The sequence below is a fragment of the Chlorocebus sabaeus genome, chromosome 18 (assembly GCF_047675955.1).
Source record: "Chlorocebus sabaeus isolate Y175 chromosome 18, mChlSab1.0.hap1, whole genome shotgun sequence".
In the NCBI taxonomy this organism is placed as follows: domain Eukaryota; kingdom Metazoa; phylum Chordata; class Mammalia; order Primates; family Cercopithecidae; genus Chlorocebus; species Chlorocebus sabaeus.
In genome coordinates, this window is record NC_132921.1 from 73,931,815 (window position 1) to 73,950,027 (window position 18,213).

At 42.9% G+C, this 18,213-nt stretch overlaps 1 protein-coding gene across 7 annotated transcripts in view; it reads right to left on the minus strand.

Moving 5' to 3' along the window:
* PTPN2 (protein tyrosine phosphatase non-receptor type 2) overlaps positions 1-18,213 on the minus strand; it is a 99,500-nt gene that overhangs the window by 59,774 nt on the left and 21,513 nt on the right. For 4 of the 7 annotated variants that reach the window (XM_007974726.3, XM_007974724.3, XM_037982517.2 and 1 more), the window contains exon 2: positions 12,832-12,922. The exons of 1 other annotated variant lie outside the window; for it this stretch is intronic. In XM_007974726.3, the coding sequence (XP_007972917.1) occupies positions 12,832-12,922 (91 nt within the window). Of the gene's footprint in view, positions 1-7,542; positions 7,562-12,831; positions 12,923-15,722; positions 15,745-18,213 lie in introns of those variants that run through there. 2 more of the 7 variants (XM_037982518.2, XM_073006487.1) reach the window with 2 other exon arrangements.

Consider the following 18,213-nt stretch of genomic DNA (forward strand, 5'->3'; position numbering starts at 1 on the left):
TCATGTATTGGCTAGGATTCAGTACCCCAAGTTTATATATATTTTTAATTTGTATTTTTGAATGATTTTAAAACTTACAGAAAAATTCCAAGTACAAATAATTTTCTTCCCAAGTCATGACAGCGAGTTGCAAACATAACTGATTATTCCATTTTTTTATCTTCTACAATGACATAATCCTACTTACAGTATAGTCATCAAAATTATAAAATTAACAGTAATACTTTACTAATCCAGACACCATTCAAGTTCCACCAAGTGTCCCAATAATGTCCTTTAAACAAAAGGATACAATCTGTTCTTTCCTGGTATTTTTTAACCTTTTGAAAACTGTAAGTTGTTTTACAGTGTTCCTCCATTTGAGTTGTCAGATATCTCTCTCCCTACAGATGAGTTCAGTTTGTATATGTCTGGCATGTTCATCTCAGAGGGATGCTATGTGCCCACTGCATCTTATCGGGTGGTTCAGGATTCTGACGTGATAGGTATCATTACTGGTCATGATCACATATTTACGGCTGGTGTTGGCCAGACTTCTCCAGTGCAGAGTTACTATTCCTCTTTTCATATGTAATAAGTATTTTATAAAGGGATACTTCAAGATTATGTGAATATCTTGTCCTTCACCAAATTTTCACCCACTTAAGTTTAGCATCCATTTCAATATTTATTAGTTGGCAACCTATACAAAGGTAGAACTTTCCCTATCCCTCATTTATGTATTCATTTGTTTCTTTACATCAGTATAGGCTCATTAATTCCTATTTTATTCAATAGGTTGTAATCTTATTTATTTTCATGCTTAGATTATCCCAGATTTGGCCAGTGGACTCAAGTTGGCTTCTACATCCTTCTGATATGTCGTCGTCATTTTTTGAGCATGTCTTTACGTTCTGTCACTACAAGACATTCCAGGCTATTCTTACACTTTCCCTGTCCGTGACCTGAAACCAGTCATTTCTCCAAAGCTCTATTTTCCTCCTAGTGGAGAATAAAATTTGGATATCAAAAGCTAAGCACACCCAATGCTAATCAGCTATCACTGCTCTCAAAATTTCTCAGTGGACAGGGATAAGACATACATGTATATACACCTATGTTCGTACCTATCTGTGTATCTACACTCACTGAAACCATGCATTCATTCGTACCTGGATTCACTAACGCCAACCCAACACCACAGGCTTCATCTTCAAGGACATTACCACCTTTACTTACACACCTTCCACATGTGGGCCCAAGCCCAAGTGCGTTTAATTATTCAGGGACAGAGAAGGAGAAGCTTAATGATATCTTTAATACCCCCTTTACTACCCTATAACAAAACTATGTATAAAATTTTTGTTATCAGTCAAAAAAAAAAGCTGCACCTGTTAAGGAATTAACAACACAATAGGACAAAAAGGTGAATGCAGAAGAAGGTGAGAAAGAGATGAATAGGGGCAAGAAATGAAGCACACAAGAAACAGATCAAAGTAATCTAATACAACCCCCTATAATTCATTCACAAATATTCTCTAGAAGATCTGACAGTGAGAAGATCCACCCTCTGCGTGAATACCTCCAATAACAAGTATACCAGTTCAGAGGGTTCATTCGTAGGTTTAAAACAGCTTTTAAGAGCTAATGCTAACCTGATATTCACCAATGCTATTATTTGCTCATGAACCCTAGTTCTATATTTTGGGCTTAACACAGGATAAAGAACTCCTTTTTCTATATAAAAGTTCAGGTATCTGAAGTCAGCTATCACACTGTTCTGTTTAGGTTTTCTCTTTCCCTGTCTAATCAATGCTAGCTTCTTTAAGAGTTCTAGTTCTTCTTCCTTGGAACCACTCCAGTGCATCAATGGCTCACAGGAATAAATTATTAACATCATAAATAGCTTTCATTTGGCTTTGATTAAAATTGAAGTTTTTAACTTTTTTTTGGAGATGAAGTGTTTTTTTTTTTGCTCTTGTTGCCCAGGCTGGGGTGGAATGGAGCAATCTCGGCTCACTGCCACCTCGACTTTCCAGGTTCAAACAATTCTCCTGCCTCAGCCTCCCGAGTAGCTGTGATTACAGGTGCCAGCCACCACGCCCAGCTAATTTTGTATTTTCAGTAGAGACGGGGTTTAACCATGTTGACCTCAGTTAAGACTGACCAACTCTGTCAAGATTGAGCATGAACAATCAAACAAGAAAGAAAGAAGTTGCATATAAACAATATAAGGAGAAGAAGTGGGCACATAAATACAGGTATACAAGGAATTGAAGCGTGAATTGAATACTGCCAACCATTTTATGGCAATAAATATGATTATTAGAAAAAATCGTAGAGATTCCTAGAAAAATATAACTTACCAAAACTGACTCAAGCAGAAGCAGAGTCTGAAGCATCCACTTACAGTTAAAGACATTAATAAACAAAAACCCACAAAGAAAACACTGGACCAGGTGATTTTACAGGCATGTTTCGTAATAATGCAAATGAATGCAAGTGAAGAGAGATATAGAAATTCTAACAAAAGTTTAGCAAACTGAATATAGCAATATATTAAAAAGATAATACATCATGTTCACATTAAGTTTATTGCAGGAATATAAGGGTAGCTAACATTAGAATATCTTTTGTAATCCTAGCACTTTGGAAGGCCAAGGCAGGCAGATCGCTTAAGGTCAGGAGATTGAGACCAGCCTGGCCAACATAGCGAAACCCTGTCTCTACTAAAAAATACAAAAATTAGCCAAGGCCTGGTGGCAGGCACCCGTAGTCCCAGCTACTCGAGGGGCTGAGGCAGGAGAACTGCTTGAACCCGGGAGGTGGAGGTTGCAGTGAGCCGAAATCGTGCCATTGCACTCCAGTCTGGGCGAGAGGGAGACTCTAACAAAAAAAAAAAAAAACAAAAAAACAAAAATGAGGCTGGGTGCGGTGGCTCACGCCTGTAATCCCAGCACTCTGGGAGGCTGAGATGGGCGGATCACGAGTTCAGGAGTTCAAGACCAGCCTGGCCAAGATGGTGAAACCTCGTCTCTACTGAAACTACAAAAACTAGCTGGGCACGGTGGCAGGCACCTTGAGAGGCAGAGCAGTGAGCCAAGATCACACCACTGCGCTCCAGCCTAGGTGACAGAGCAAGACTCCATCTAAAAATTAACAATAAATATAATATAATATAAATATTTAAAACAATATATTTTCTTTGCAGTACTGTTTTAGCTGCTTTATACAAGTTTGATAAGCAGTATTTTATATATTGTTTATTTTTAAGTATTTTTAAGTTTCTATTATAATTTTGTCTTGACTCATGATTTAGAAATGTTAAAATTTCCAAATTTATGGAAATGTTTATCTTTTTATTAATAACCTATATTTTAATTGCATTAAGATAAAAAATTATGAGCTATAAGATAGGAATTTTTTTTTTTTTTTTTTTTTTGGAGACCGAGTTTCATTCTTGTTGCCCAGGCTGGAGTGCAGTGGCGTGATCTCGGATCACCGCAATCTCTGCCTCCCGGGTTCAAGCAATTCTCCTTATTCAGCCTCCCGAGTAGCTGGGATTACAGGCATGCACCACTACGCCCGGCTAATTTTTGTATTTTTAGTAGGGATGGGGTTTCTCCATGTTGGTCAGGCTGGTCTCAAACTCCCGACCTCAGGTGATCCATCCGCCTCAGCCTCCCAAAGTGCTGGGATTACAGGCATGAACCATGGCGCCCGGCCAGGAATTCTTAAATTTTAAGATGTACTTAATAGCCTAGTCAATGGTCTATTTTTTATAAATAGTCCATGTAACTCCTAGAAAAATGTGCATTTTCCAATTGCTGGATATAGGGTTCTATGTATTTTTCTTCTTATATTAATGTTAATAATATTACATAAATCTATTTATTTACAAATATCTTGTCTCATTAAGAAGCCCATGAACATGGATTTGTCAATTTCTCTCCACAACTCTATTCGTTTTTGCTTAATACATCTTGAGGCTACTTTACTAGCTGCATGCAAATCTCAGAGCTGATACTGACATCTGCATTCAAAGTAGCTATGCCACTTGCTAAGATCATAGGGGGAGCAGGCAGGAAGCACAGAAGTTTTCCCTTCCTTCTTCCCCCTCCAGTAACTCATTTAAAAAATATGTTTATTTGAGAATCTTCTTGTTTTGTAGCAGCAACAAACCATGGACTATGGAACCTGACACCACTAGAACCATGAGTCTGTTAATTTCCTTTAAAGTCTGACTGTTTCACAAGGATGAACCTTGAGGACAGTATGTCAAATGAAACAAACCAGTCACGGAAAGACAAATACTGCATGATTACACATATATTCAGTGTCTAAAGTAATCAAACTCATAGAAACAGCAGAATGCTGGCTGTCAGGGGCTGGGGCAAGAGGAAAATACGGAGTTGTTCAATGGATTTAGTTTCAGTTATACAAGATGGAAAAGTTCCAGAAATCTATTGTACAACAATGTTCATACAGTTAACAATATTGTTAATATACACCCACAAGAAATTTATGTTATGGGTTTTTAACACACACACACACACACACACACACTCTTTCATGGCCAGTGAAAAGACATGACAGTTGACTCAATTGCTGGCACTCCTTTTAGACCAAATAGTAAACTGGGATTTCTACCTGTACTGCAAATAGGAAGGTTTCAAAAATTTGGCGGTAGTCTCTAACAGCATAAAGACATTTCCCAAAGTAACCATCACAAGCTACTCTCTTTTCAAACAACCAAGTTCCTGTCCATCTCTTCTACACTGTCTCACAGTTAACTGAAACAACTAAGGCATCTCTAGGTTGTAGCAATTAAATGAAGACTGTGGACCTCTTCAAATCCTTTCAATTTTCTTCATTTTTTGAGACAGGGTCTCACACTGCTCAGGCTGGAGTGCAGTGGCACAATCATAGCTCACTGCAGCCTCAAATTCCTGGGCTCAAGCAATCCTCCCTCCTCGGCCTCCCAAAGCGTTGGGACTACAAGCAAGTGCTGCTACTCAGCCTAATTCTTTCTATTTTAAAATATCCTTTTTTCTTTATGTTTCTCATATTCAGAACTCCAAATGTAGTTTCCATATGTCAGTCTGAGGAATGGTGCCATGGTGAGTGTAAAAGAATCATGTAAGATTGTTTAAAAATAAACATTTCCAGACCGGCTGAATCCACATCTAGAAAAGAAAGATATGGGACTCTGAATTTTTAAAAAATTCTTTTTCCATTCCCCTTTATTTACTCAGCTGGGGCTACCATTCTTTTTCTTAAAAGCCATCCCTGCCTCCTTGGGCAGAGCCTCTTCGCAGCTCCATCAATGCATGTCATATCTTAAAATATCTGTAACGTGCTTATGTGTTAATCTCCTCAAGTATACCGTAAATTATTCAAGGGCAGACCACATATATTCATCATTGCATGCTCAATACACAGCACAGTATCAGACATGTAGCTGGTTTTCAACAAATGTTTTCTGAACCAAATCAACAACTGTCAAGTGCTATGTATAGAAACGCATTTAAAAAATTTTTAGAGACAGTCTTGCTCTGTCACCCAAGCCGGAATGCAGTGGTGCCATTGCAATTCACTGCAGCTTCGAACTAACGATCTCGAGCGATCTTCCTGCCCCAGCCTTCCAAATAGCTGGGACTACAGGCATGCATCACCACGCCCCTGCTAATTAAAAAAATTTTTTTGTGTAGAAAAAAATTTTGTGTAGAAAAAATGGGGTCTCACTATGTTGCCCAGGCTGGTCTCAAACTCCCAGCCTTAAGCAATATTCCTACCTCAGCCTTCCAAAGTGTTGGGATTATAAGCATGAGCCACAGCACCCAGCCAGAAACACATTTTTTTTTTTAGACGGAGTCTCACTCTGTCGCCCAGGCTGGAGTGCAGTGGCGCGATCTCGGCTCACTGCAAGCTCTGACTCCTGGGTTCACGCCATTCTCCTGCCTCAGCCTCCCGAGTAGCTGGGACTACAGGCGCCCACCACCACACCCAGCTAATTTTTTGTATTTTTTTTTTAGTAGAGACGGGGTTTCACCTTGTTAGCCAGGATGGTCTCGACCTCCTGACCTCGTGATCCGCCCGCCTCAGCCCCCCAAAGTGCTGGGATTACAGGCTTGAGCCACCGCGCCCAGCCCAGAAACACATTTTTAAACGACATAATGACTATCAGTTAGAAAAGGCACATCAACACCATCCCAGTTTTCTAAAAATACACATTCCTGAGCCCCCCTGGACTTAGTGAATGAGAACCACCACCTCCACTGGATGAGAACGCCACTCACGGGAAGGAGGGTGTTGAGCTGGTATTTGCAGAAGGAGAACTTCGATTGAGGTGGGTCAGAGACAGGAGGGGAAGGATATTTCAAAAAGGGAATGATATATTTGAAGACACGGAGGTATTAAAAACCAGTCACATTGGAAGAACTCCAAGTGATTCAGTTTTACTGAAATGAATAATTTCTAGGAAAATGGCTAGAAAAGATTCAGAGAGGTGTGTAAAGGGTCAATCCCCAGAAAGCCCAGCATCATAACACTAAAGAAGTTTAACTTCTTCATAAACATTGTGCAGCACTATTAGACAGGGGAGTGGAAAACGCACTTGCATTATACAAAAATTACTCCAGATACTATGAAAATGGACTGAAGTGGGGACAGAAGGGAAACAAGGAGACTGGTTTGGAGGCTTAATGTAATGATGAGGAAAAGCATAACAGGGCCTGAACCAAGCCAACATGAACGGAGAAGAAAACGGATTTGAAATGTATTATGGGCCGGGCGCAGTGGCTCACGCCTGTAATCCCAGCACTTTGGGAGGCCGAGCGGGCAGATCATGAGGTCAGGAGATCAAGACCATCCTGGCTAACATGGTGAAACCCCATCTCTACTAAAAATACAAAAACTTATTTGGGCGTAGTGGTGACGCCTGTGGTCCCAGCTACTCGAGAGGCTGAGGCAGGAGAATGGCGTGAACCTGGGAGGCAGAGCTTGCAGTGAGCCGAGATTACGCCACTGCACTCCAGCCTGAGTGACAGAGTGAGTCTCCGACTCAAAAAAAAAAAGGAAAGAAAGAAAATTCATTATGGAGGCTGAGCACGGTGCCTCCCACCTGTAATCCCAAACACATCAGGAGGTCAGGGCAGGCGGACTGCATTAGTCCAGGAGTTTGAGACCAGCCTGGGCAACATGACCAAACCCCGTCTCTACAAAAAAATCTAAAAAACTCGCTCAGCATGGCGGCATGCACCTGTAGTCCCAGCTACTCAGGAGGCCGAGGCAGGAGGATCACCTGAACCTGGGAAGCGGAGGTTGCAGTGAGCCAAGACTGTGCAGAGCCAGACCCTGTCTCCAAAAAAAAAAAAAAAAAAAGAATACATCACAGAAATGGAAATTAGTATTACTTAGTGACGTGGGAGCTGAATGAGGGAAGAATCTGTTTCTGACTTCAGAAGACGTGTAAATAACGGCACCACTTATGAACACGGGGAAAAGGAGAAAAGGCAGCTGTGGGGTTGAGGCCAGTGGAGTGCGTCAGGGAGGAACACTCACTCAGTGTGCAGACATACGGAGTCCGAGGTGGCTACAGGACACCCGGCCAGAGATGGTGACTTGGATACACAGACCTGTAGACAGAAAAGTCCATGACTGCAGACGAGATCTGGGGTTATAAGCAGAGATGGAAACTAGACTCACAGCAGAAGAGATCATTCATCCAAGTGTTACAGTGAGAAGGAGAGAGAAACAGACTCCTGAAGAAATAAAGGCAAAGTAAGGAGGAGACACCCTGAAAATAGGAGAACGGCCAAAGAGGAAAATCGGAAAAATTACGGGGTTAGGAAAAAAGGCACGGTCGGCTGGGCGTGGTGGTTCACACCTGTAATCCTAGCACTTTGAGAGGCTGAGGTGGGCCAATCACTCGAGGTAGGAGCTCGAGACCAGCCTGGCCAACATGGTGAAACCCTGTTTCTACTAAAATTACAAAAATTAGCCAGGCGTGGTGGCGTGTGCCTGTAACCCCAGCTACTTGGGAGGCTGAGGCAGGAGAATAATGTCAAAAGTCACAGAGAAGGAAAGCAGTGGAAAGTCTCTCACTGTATTTGACAACTGGAGCTACAGTACTTTCAGAGTAAGTTTCAGTGGGGACGCTGGGGAAGCAGCACAGGCTGAAGCACACATGGTGGGGAAGGTGGAGACACAAATGGCACAGTGATTCTTTTTTTTTTTTTTGAGATGGAGTCTTGCTCTGTCCCCCTGGCTGGAGTGCAGTGGCGCGATCTTGGCTCACTGCAAGCTCCGCCTCCCGGGTTCCCGTCATTCTCCTGCCTCAGCCTCCCGAGTAGCTGGGACTACAGGCGCCCACAACCGCGTCCGGCTAAGTTTTTGTATTTTTAGTAGAGACGGGGTTTCACCGTGGTCTCGATCTCCTGACCTTGTGATCCGCCCGCCTCAGCCTCCCAAAGTGCTGGGATTACAGGCGTGAGCCACCGCACCCGGCCGGCACAGTGATTCTTTTAAGCCTGTATGTGCCTGTGCACAGGTAAGAAATGTCCATCCATGCAGGTAAGAAAGGACGTGGGGGCTGGGGTGGGATATAAGGGTTGAGACAAAAGAGAGCGAACCACATTTATACAAAAGGGAAGAAGTTATGAGACAGAAAGAGGCTGAAAACACACAAAATGCAGTGATGACGAGGAGCAGTGCCCATGAGGAGGATGGGAACGAAGGATTCGGCTAGGACAGAGGGAGGGGAGGCTTCTCTCCTGGGACTTTAGGGAAGGCTAGGGGCAAAAGAGAGTGAGTTTCCAGGTGCTAGAACATGAAGCTGAGGTGGTATTTCCTGATTTTTACAACTTTCATCTGTAGAACTGAAAGCAGGACGACATTCTGAGTGTGGTGAGGGGCTCTGAGAGACGATTCACTTGGTGCAGAGCTGGAGCAGAGTGGCAGTGGAGCCGAAGAGGGCATGAGGACAGCAAGGCAACCCCAAGCCCACCTGACGCCGGAGTCCACCCAAGGCACACGCTCATGTGCCCAAAGGGCAGAGAGGACGAATGACTGACTTTTCCCAAGCTGGAGCTTCACAAAATGGTGAAATTAAAAAATCCACAGAGTTATTTTTTAAACATAACAACAGCAAGGAAGTTATTAATAGTTAGGTTAGAGGATGACGTAGTATGCTACACTACATTTTTTAATCGAAATTTCAATTCAGTACATTTCCAACTTCACAACACATGAAAAAGTCAACTAAGGATCCTGCTGAAGTCAAAGAGCAGGTGCAGTGGGATGCCAGTGAAAGCTGGAATGACAGAAAGTAGCCCTGGAGGCAGCAGAGTTTCAGATTTCAGAGGGGAACATGACTAAAGGTCAATGTCACTGGAGCTGAACAGGTCTAGGACTCCAGTGCAATGAGCCGTAGTTCTTTCCCAGAGACATGAAGTCACCCAGACTGAGGAAGGTGGAAGGAGAAAGACAGCGACTGACTGAAGTCAGGAGAGGAGAGGCGCCAGGGTGGTGTGGGGACATGCTGGCCCCACAAGCCTTGGAAGGGATCATTTCCATTTGCAGGCTGAAGCGTATTGGCTCAGACTAGAAAATCCTGTGGCTACGTGAGAAGCAAGAACAAGCAGTCTCCATCTGAGAGATCAGCAGAACATGGCTTACTAGGGAGGCGTGTGTGGGGAGGGAGGGGGCAAAGAAGAAGAAGAGTAGGGAGAACATGCACCGCGGGCTGTTCCCAGTAGAGCACAGTCCCAGTGGACAACCACTGTGTGGCCCGCAGGAGGGAAGCTCGGTTCTCTCAAGGCTAAGTGCTTTTCAATGAGAAGGCGTACAGGAAGAGCCTGGCACCAACGATGATGGAGGGAGCCTGACACGCACATTTTAAACAGTCTCTCTGCAGCCTTCAACTGCAGGTATACAACTAAGTCCAAAAGCTAAGGAGACAAATCGTAATACAACTAAGTCTAAAAGCTAAGGAGACAAATCGTAATACAATTAAGTCCAAAAGCTAAGGAGACAAATCGTAATACAATTAAGTCCAAAAGCTAAGGAGACAAATCGTAAGAGTTTTATTGATGTATATACTTGAGGATAACTTAAGTTACAAATGTTTTTACTTCAAAATAAAAGGTCTCCATTCCAGTTAAAAAAAAAATTATCAGCAGGGCGTGGTGGCTCATGATTGTAATCCCAGCACTTTGGGAGACCGCGGCAGGTGGATCACCTGAGGTCAGGAGTTCAAGACCAGCCTGGCCAACATGGTGAAACCCCATCTCTACTAAAAATACAAAAATAAACCGGGCGTGGTGGTGCACACCTGTAATCCCAGCTACTCGGGAGGCTGAGGCAGGAGAATCGCTTGAATCCAGGAGGCAGGGGTTTGCAGTGAGCCAAGATCATGCCACTGCACTCCAGCCTGGGTAACAGAGTGAGATGCCCTCTCAAACAAACAAACAAAAATCCCATTTAGATCAATTTGATAAAACTAATTACAGGACTCAAATGTAGTGTAGTACATCCAATAACTGCAATTACAACAAATATATATAAATTAAAGGCAATACCAGGTTGGGGAAGGAGGATGCAAGCAAGGAGACTGTGGCCCCAGAAAGGCTGTGCAAGTGACCTTGTGACAGGAAAGCTCCACTGGTCTGCATCCAGACTGTGGTGGTGATCCCAGGAATCTACACGTGATAAAACTGCACAGAACTTACACACACACAAATGAGTGCATGTAAAACTGGTGAAACCTGGACGGACTGTATTGTTTCAGGTTTCCAGATGTAATATTGGACTGTAGCTATGCAAGATGGTACCACTGGGGGAAACTAGGTAAGGGGTATACTCGCTCTTTCTGTATTATTTCTTACAACTGCATCTAAATCTACAATTTTCAAAATAAAAAGTTTTTTAAAAAATTAAAAGCATCAAAGCAAGGTGTAAAACTGGAAAATACTGTCTTCAAAACTCATGGTAACATTAGAGAATTATTCTCTCCAGCTCAGTGATTCTCAGAGATTTGGAGGCAGGGAAAGGGCACCTAAGTATTAGAATTACTGCCCACACCCGCTATTCCCTGAACACACACCCACACCAGAACTGCCACCGTCATAAGCCACGTTTCAGAGGAAGTGGGTCATATCTTCAAGTGTGCTGCAACTAAAGAAAATGGAAAACCACTCTTCTAGCTACTTATCTTTAAGAACACTTCTAACTGGTAGTAAAGAAAAAAGCATGTAAGAGAAACATAGTATTGAATAGTAATTTATAACAAACAGGAACTATTTTGAGAGACTGCTTCTCATTTGATTTGCCCAAAATCAGCCAATACACCCTTCTTGGAAATGTACTTGGTCAACATAAGAAAAACATTCTATTCATGTAAGAATAAAAATAAGGACTTTTTTTTCCAGTAACTGATGGATTTTTCAGTGGTACATTCAGACCCTAAATATCTTGCCTATAACCAATGACTACAAAGTATATAAAAGTATACAGTCTGTGTCCTTGAACAGAGTGAAATCGTTCAACTTACATAGGAGATCTTTTTTTTTTTTTTTTAGACGGAGTCTCACTCTATCGCCCAGGCTGGAGTGCAGTGGCCGGGTCGCAGCTCACTGCAAGCTCCGCCTCCTGGGTTCAGGCCATTCTTCAGCCTCCCGAGTAACTGGGACTACAGGCGCCCGCCACCTCACCCGGCTAGTTTTTTGTATTTTTTTTTTTAGTAGAGACGGGGTTTCACTGGGTTAGCCAGGATGGTCTCGATCTCCTGACCTTGTGATCCGCCCGTCTCAGCCTCCCAAAGTGCTGGGATTACAGGCTTGAGCCACCGCGCCCGGCCAGGAGATCTTAATAGGCAGCGCCATACCCTAGTCAACAGGGGAACAACCAGAAACAAGCAAAAACCAGAACATGATCAATCTGATACTGTTTTTCAAGTCCCTACTAACAAGGAGCCCTAAAGAGAAAACCTACATTTAGCCCACTAAAATCAAACATAGGGAAACATGCTGAAGCAGGAAGGAGGCCCAATTTAATATCTGCATAAGCTGCACGAATCAGAACAAAAAATAAAATCACTGCATGACAAATACACCAACACTCTAGTGTTATAACTGTTCGCACAATTGTGTGGGTATGTGTGTACATCATAATCTAAATGTCCAACAACAGGGGAACTTATGCAAGAGTGGTATATCCAAAGCCACTGTCAAAGCAATTAAAAATTGTGTCTATAATAAAAAAAGTTTACAATGTACTGATAAGAAGAGCTACAAATAAGTATGTGCAAGATTCTAATTTTCCATTTAAAATGTTTATTTTTAAAAACTCCAAAGAATATAAACCTGTTATTATTTATTTTTAAATAAGTTTGTTCCTTATACTTTTCTCTGTTTTCTAAGTTTTCTACAGTGAGTACATACTACTCTTATAACTTGGGCAAGGAAAGAAACCAAACTACACCAATAACTATTTTAAGTAAAACTTACAAAGGCCATGGAATAATATGAAAAGGAAATATATATGGATATTATATAGACATCTATAATTACAATTATTTTAAAGAAAGAAAAATTGTGTATAAGAAAAACAGGTTGGTGGGAAATACACCAAAATAATGGTGCCTATGTTTGAAGGATGAAATAATTATGGGTAATTATTTTTTCTTCTACTATTCTACGCCTTTAAATTCTTCTTTAAAGAATGTGTCTTATGTAAACAGGAAAAAAAAATATTGTATTTATCAACACTGATCCCAAGCCCTCCTTTTCACTACATCCTGCGTCCTAAAACAAACCAAAAAATACACATGCACACAAACCCACAAGTACTTACATGGGCTTACATCTCTGTATCTGTTTCGATTTCTGTTTTCTGGAAACTTGGCCACTCTATGAGGATAGTCATGGGACTCATTTCGAATTTCCTTAAAATAACAAAAATATATTTTAATATCCCTCTTAAATTTTCCACTGCAAAACATCATCTTCCCAGCCAGTATAAAATAACATTAAGCACTTATGATATGCCAAGTACTATGCAAAGCACGCTGTCTACATCACCTCAGTTAATCCTCACAATACTAATGGAAACGATTTCTTTCCCATTTTATCTGAGGGATGAAAGGTTTACAAAGGTTAAAAATCCACCAAAGGTCCCATAGCTAGTAAGTGCCAGCCCCAGGACTGAACCAAGGTCCTCCAGATGCCAAAGTCTGTGCTCTAGATCTGTTTACTTACTGCTAATGAGGCTCCATTCAATCCCTACAAGCAAGCATCAAACTCTCTACGAAGCAGAATTAATGCAATGGAGGTATCTATGGTCAGCCACATCACATTCAAATTCTGATGAAAACTCATACCATCTACCTAAATTTTGGAGTTTCTACCTGAAAATATTTATTTCTTCATCTTCATGCTATTTAACTGTTACTTTATTTTGAACCCAGAAATATCCTCAAATTTTATTTCTATCATGTTTGTCATTACTTCTCCTTAAAAAAAAAAAAATTATTTCTAAAGCCATAAATGTTCAGCAACAGGCCTCACACCTATAATCCCAACACTTTGGGAAGCCAAGGTAGGCGGATCACCTGAGGTCAGGAGTTCGAGACCAGCCTGGTCAACATTGTGAAACCCCAGCTCTATGAAAAATACAAAAATTTGGTCGGGCGCAGTGGCTCACACCTGTAATCCCAACACTTTAGGAGGCTAGGGCAGGGGATCACCCTCAGGTGTTTGAGACCAACCTGGCCAACATAGCGAAACCCTGTCTCTACTAAATACACAAAAAATCAGCTAGGTGTGGTGATGGGCACCTGTAATCCCAGCCACTCGGAGGGCTGAGGCAGGAGAATTGCTTGAACCCGGGAGGTGGAGGTTGCAATGAGCTGAGATCATGCCATTGCACTCCAGCCTGGGTGACAGAGCAAGATTCTATCAAAAATAACATAACATAACATAACATAAAATACAAAAATACAAAAATTAGGCTGGACACAGTGGCTCACACCTGTAATCCCAGCACTTTGGGAGGCCAAGGTGGGTGGTTCACAAGGTCAGGAGTTCAAGACCAGCCTGGCCAAGATGGTGAAACCTCATCTCTACTGAAACTACAAAAATTAGCCAGGCACGGTGGCAGGCACCCGTAATCCCAGCTACTTAGGAGGCTGAGGCAGGCGAATTGCTTGAACCTGGGTGGCAGAGGTTGCAGTGAGCCGAGGTCGCATCACTGTACTCTAGCCTAGGTGACAGAGTGAGACAGCAAAAACAAAACAAAACAAAAATTAGCCAGGCATGGTGGCAAGCACCTGTAATCCCAGCTACGCAGGAGGCTGAGGCATGAGAATCACTAAACCCGGGAGGCGGAGATCGCAGTGAGCTGAGATTGCACCACTGCAACAACCAGCAGGCCTGAGGCTCATCCTAGGTGCCTTCGGGTTCTCTGCACTTCAACGTGGAAGACATTCTGTAAGGCTATATCTGCACTAAGCTCTCACTACTGAGGTATCCAGAATGGTCAGGTTTGACCTTCCAGGAAACAGTATTCCAAGAAATAAAGTAAATACAGAAGTGTAACAGAAACCAAAAAAAAAGCATGCTTTAATGGCAAACTAAATTGTGCTTTGCTCACACTATCACATGTAAGAAGAAGCATTTTAAAAGTTAGGTGCCATTTTGTTTATTTGTTTTTATAGAAACAGGGTCTCACTTTTTGCCCAGGCTGGTCTAGAACACCTGGGCTCAAGTGAGCTGCCTGCCTCAGCCTCCCAAAGTGCTGGGATTACAGGTTTGAGCCATCACTGTCAGCCAAGTATCTGAAGTTTTTATTTAGGGAACATGATGCACAAATTTCTAATATATACATTTTTCTGGACGTAAATGGACTGGTAACGGTACTTTTGCAAGATACAAGACACTGTTATTAGCCTGCAATGTGGAAGAGAAATTCAATTGTATCCCTTTCAAATGGAAAGTTAATTGACTTAATACCATTTACTGGTTTCTGCATTTATCAGTAACACCTGCTCTACCATAAACCAAGTTTCAGCACAGCAGGGGTCTGTTTCTGGATCCTCATTCTACTTCACAGAAGCATTTGCCTGCCCTTGAGACAGTATCAAATTTTAGTTACTACAGCTTTGTAATCAATGTATCTGGAAGGCAAGTTGTCCCCTTTTTATTTTCCCCATTTGCATTGCAGTTCATGATATTTTAATTAATTTTGTAGTTTTCTTCATAAAGGTATGCTAAAGGTTAGCATAAATGTATGTTAAAAGTTTATTCTCAGAAACCTGATAGGCTTTGTTGCTACTGTAAATGGGATTAAAACAAAACAAAAACCTATTGGCCATTACTAGTGTATGGGAAAGATACTGAATTACGGGGAGAGGAGGTTTAAAACAACAAGCAGCACAGGACTCCCTCCACTTCTTCCACTTCTGTGATACACACCCATTTTCCACACTTAAGGCCATCTATCAGGTGCAGATTTCTATTTTTAGCTCAGAGAAACACACTTCTTTGTGTGCACTATACAAAAGACGGTAGGGCCCCCCAGTATAGTGGTAGGGAGATTTAAAATTTACAAAACACAACACAACAGCCAAGTTCTTGGGGTTAAGAAATATATTCATAACATAAATATTTTATTTTCTCAGCTAGTAAGATCTCTTGCATTGAGTCCATTCTTTCAAATCTCCAACATTAATCATTTGTTCTACTTACTTTATAAAAAAATTTCAGTGAACTTAGAAGAACCAGTATTTCGGGCCGGGCGCGGTGGCTGACGCCTGTAATCCCAGCACTTTGGGAGGCCGAGGCGGGTGGATCACAAGGTCAGGAGATCGAGACCATCGTGGCTAACACGGTGAAACCCCGTCTCTACTAAAAATACAAAAAATTAGCCGGGTGTGGTGGTGCACGCCTGTAGTCCCAGCTACTTGGAGGCTGAGGCAGGAGAATGGCATGAACCCGGGAGGCGGAGTTTGCAGTAAGCCGAGATCACGCCACCGCACTCCAGCCTGGGCGACAAAGCAAGACTCCGTCTCAAAAAAAAAAAAAAAAAAAAAAAAAAAAAGAAGAAGAACCAGTATTTCAAAAAGCAGCTCCCAGAGATGCATAATAGCTGTTTATTCCAATATGCTCTTTCTCTTTCTTTCTTTTTTTTGAGGCAAAGGCTCACTCAGTTGCCCAGGCTGGAGTGCAGCGGTGCAATCTTGGCTCACTGCAACCTCCGCTTCCCGGGTTCAAGAGGTTCTCCTGCCTCAGCCTCTTGAGTAGCTGGGATTACAGGCATGTGCCACCGTGCCTGGCTAATTTTTGTATTTCTAGTAGGGACGGAGTTTCACTACGTTGGCCATGCTGGTCTCGAACTCTTGATCTTAAATGATTTGGCTGCCTCAACCTCCCAAAGTGCTGAAATTACAGGTGTGAGCCACCGCGCACAGCCCCAATATCCTTTCTTTCTTACTAAAGGTATCTGCTTTTGCTTTCTGACCACAATGAGCCCAGCTGAAAACTAACTGTCCCAGCCTCTAAGGTCCTGTGACAGTCTGGCCAATGGGAACAAGCAGAAACCACTGGCTGGGCTGCAGGAAAACGTTGACAAAGAAGACTGGCTCCAGGTACCTTTGTCCTCACTGCTGCCTGCCTGGAACACAGGTTTTGCTGTCGGGGTGAGGGGTGGGAACAGGCAGGAGCCATCCTGTGACAAGGTAAAATGTACATTCCTAAGAAAGCTAAGCAGAAATATTAGCATTGGGTCATGGGTGACATCAAGAAGCCACAGTAAGAGCCCTGAATTCTCTCTCCAGAATTCATATCACATGAGAATCCTGAACTCCTATTTGTTAAATCAGTTACTGATGAATTTTCTTTCCAATGTAGCTAAATTAGGTCTGTAACTAATATACACAGCAAAACCAAATCTCAACAACTAGACCTGTCACTGATGAGGCATTTTCAGGAATACCCAAGACACAAAACTAAATAATTTCATAAGCACACTGGCCGGGCGCGGTGGCTCACGCCTGTAATCCCAGCACTTTGGGAGGCCGAGACGGGCGGATCACGAGGTCGGGAGATGGAGACCATCCTGGCTAACATGGTGAAACCCCGTCTCTACTAAAAATACAAAAAAATTAGCCGGGCATTGTCACAGGCACCTGTAGTCCCAGCTACTCGGGAGGCTGAGGCAGGAGAATGGCGTGAACCTGGGAGGCGGAGTTTGCAGTGAGCCGAGATCGCGCCACTGCACTCCAGCCTGGACGACACAGCGAGACTCCCTTTCAAAATAAAAAAAAAAAAAATGTATTAAGTTCATTGCATAAGCTATAAAATATATTGTGTCTGTCTAACTGGCACTGGGAAAGCAGACAGCTGAGCTATTCGCTGGGTCTATCACATAAGGCAAAGCCAGCTCTACTTGTCTTCTGGTGCTAAAACTTTCCCCTTCAATCACAGAGACGTTCCGACTGTTTCCTTCCGGGCACAGCAGCTCCCATCTGTAATCCTGGTGTTTTGGGAGGCCCAGGTGGAAGGATCACTTGAGGGTAGGAGTTTGACACCAGCCTGGGCAACACAGTGAGACAGCAGCTCGGCCAAAAAAAAAATGTTAATTAACCAGAGATGGCGGTGCATGTGTGGAGTTCCAGCTTCTCGGGAGGCAGAGGCAGGAGGACTGCCTGAACCCAGGAGTTCAAGACTGCAGTGACCTAGGATCCTGCCACTGCACTCTAGCCTGGGCAACAAAGTAAGGCCCTGTCAAAAAAAAACAAAAAAAACAAAGAGAATGTTTCCCATCAGCAGTGAAGCCGGTAAATCCAAGGTTTCTGAGCCTCAGCACTACTGACATTTTAGACCGATTTTGGCGGGGGGAGCCAGTGGGGGCTGCCTTGTGTATAGCAGGATGTTAGGAAGCAGCATCCACGGCCTCTGCCCGTTAGATGTCAGCGGCACCCTCCCCGCATCTGTAACAACCAAAAATCTCTCCAGACATTGCCAAATGCCCTTCAACAGCAAAATCCACCACGAACATCCCCCCACCAACACGCAGCTGAAACCACGGTTCTTGTTTAACACCAAACCACGCCTTTAACCACGAACATACCCCCACCAACACGCAGCTGGAACCACGGTTCTTGTTTAACACCAAACCACACCTTTAACCACGAACATCCCCCCACCAACACGCAGCTGAAACCACGGTTCTTGTTTA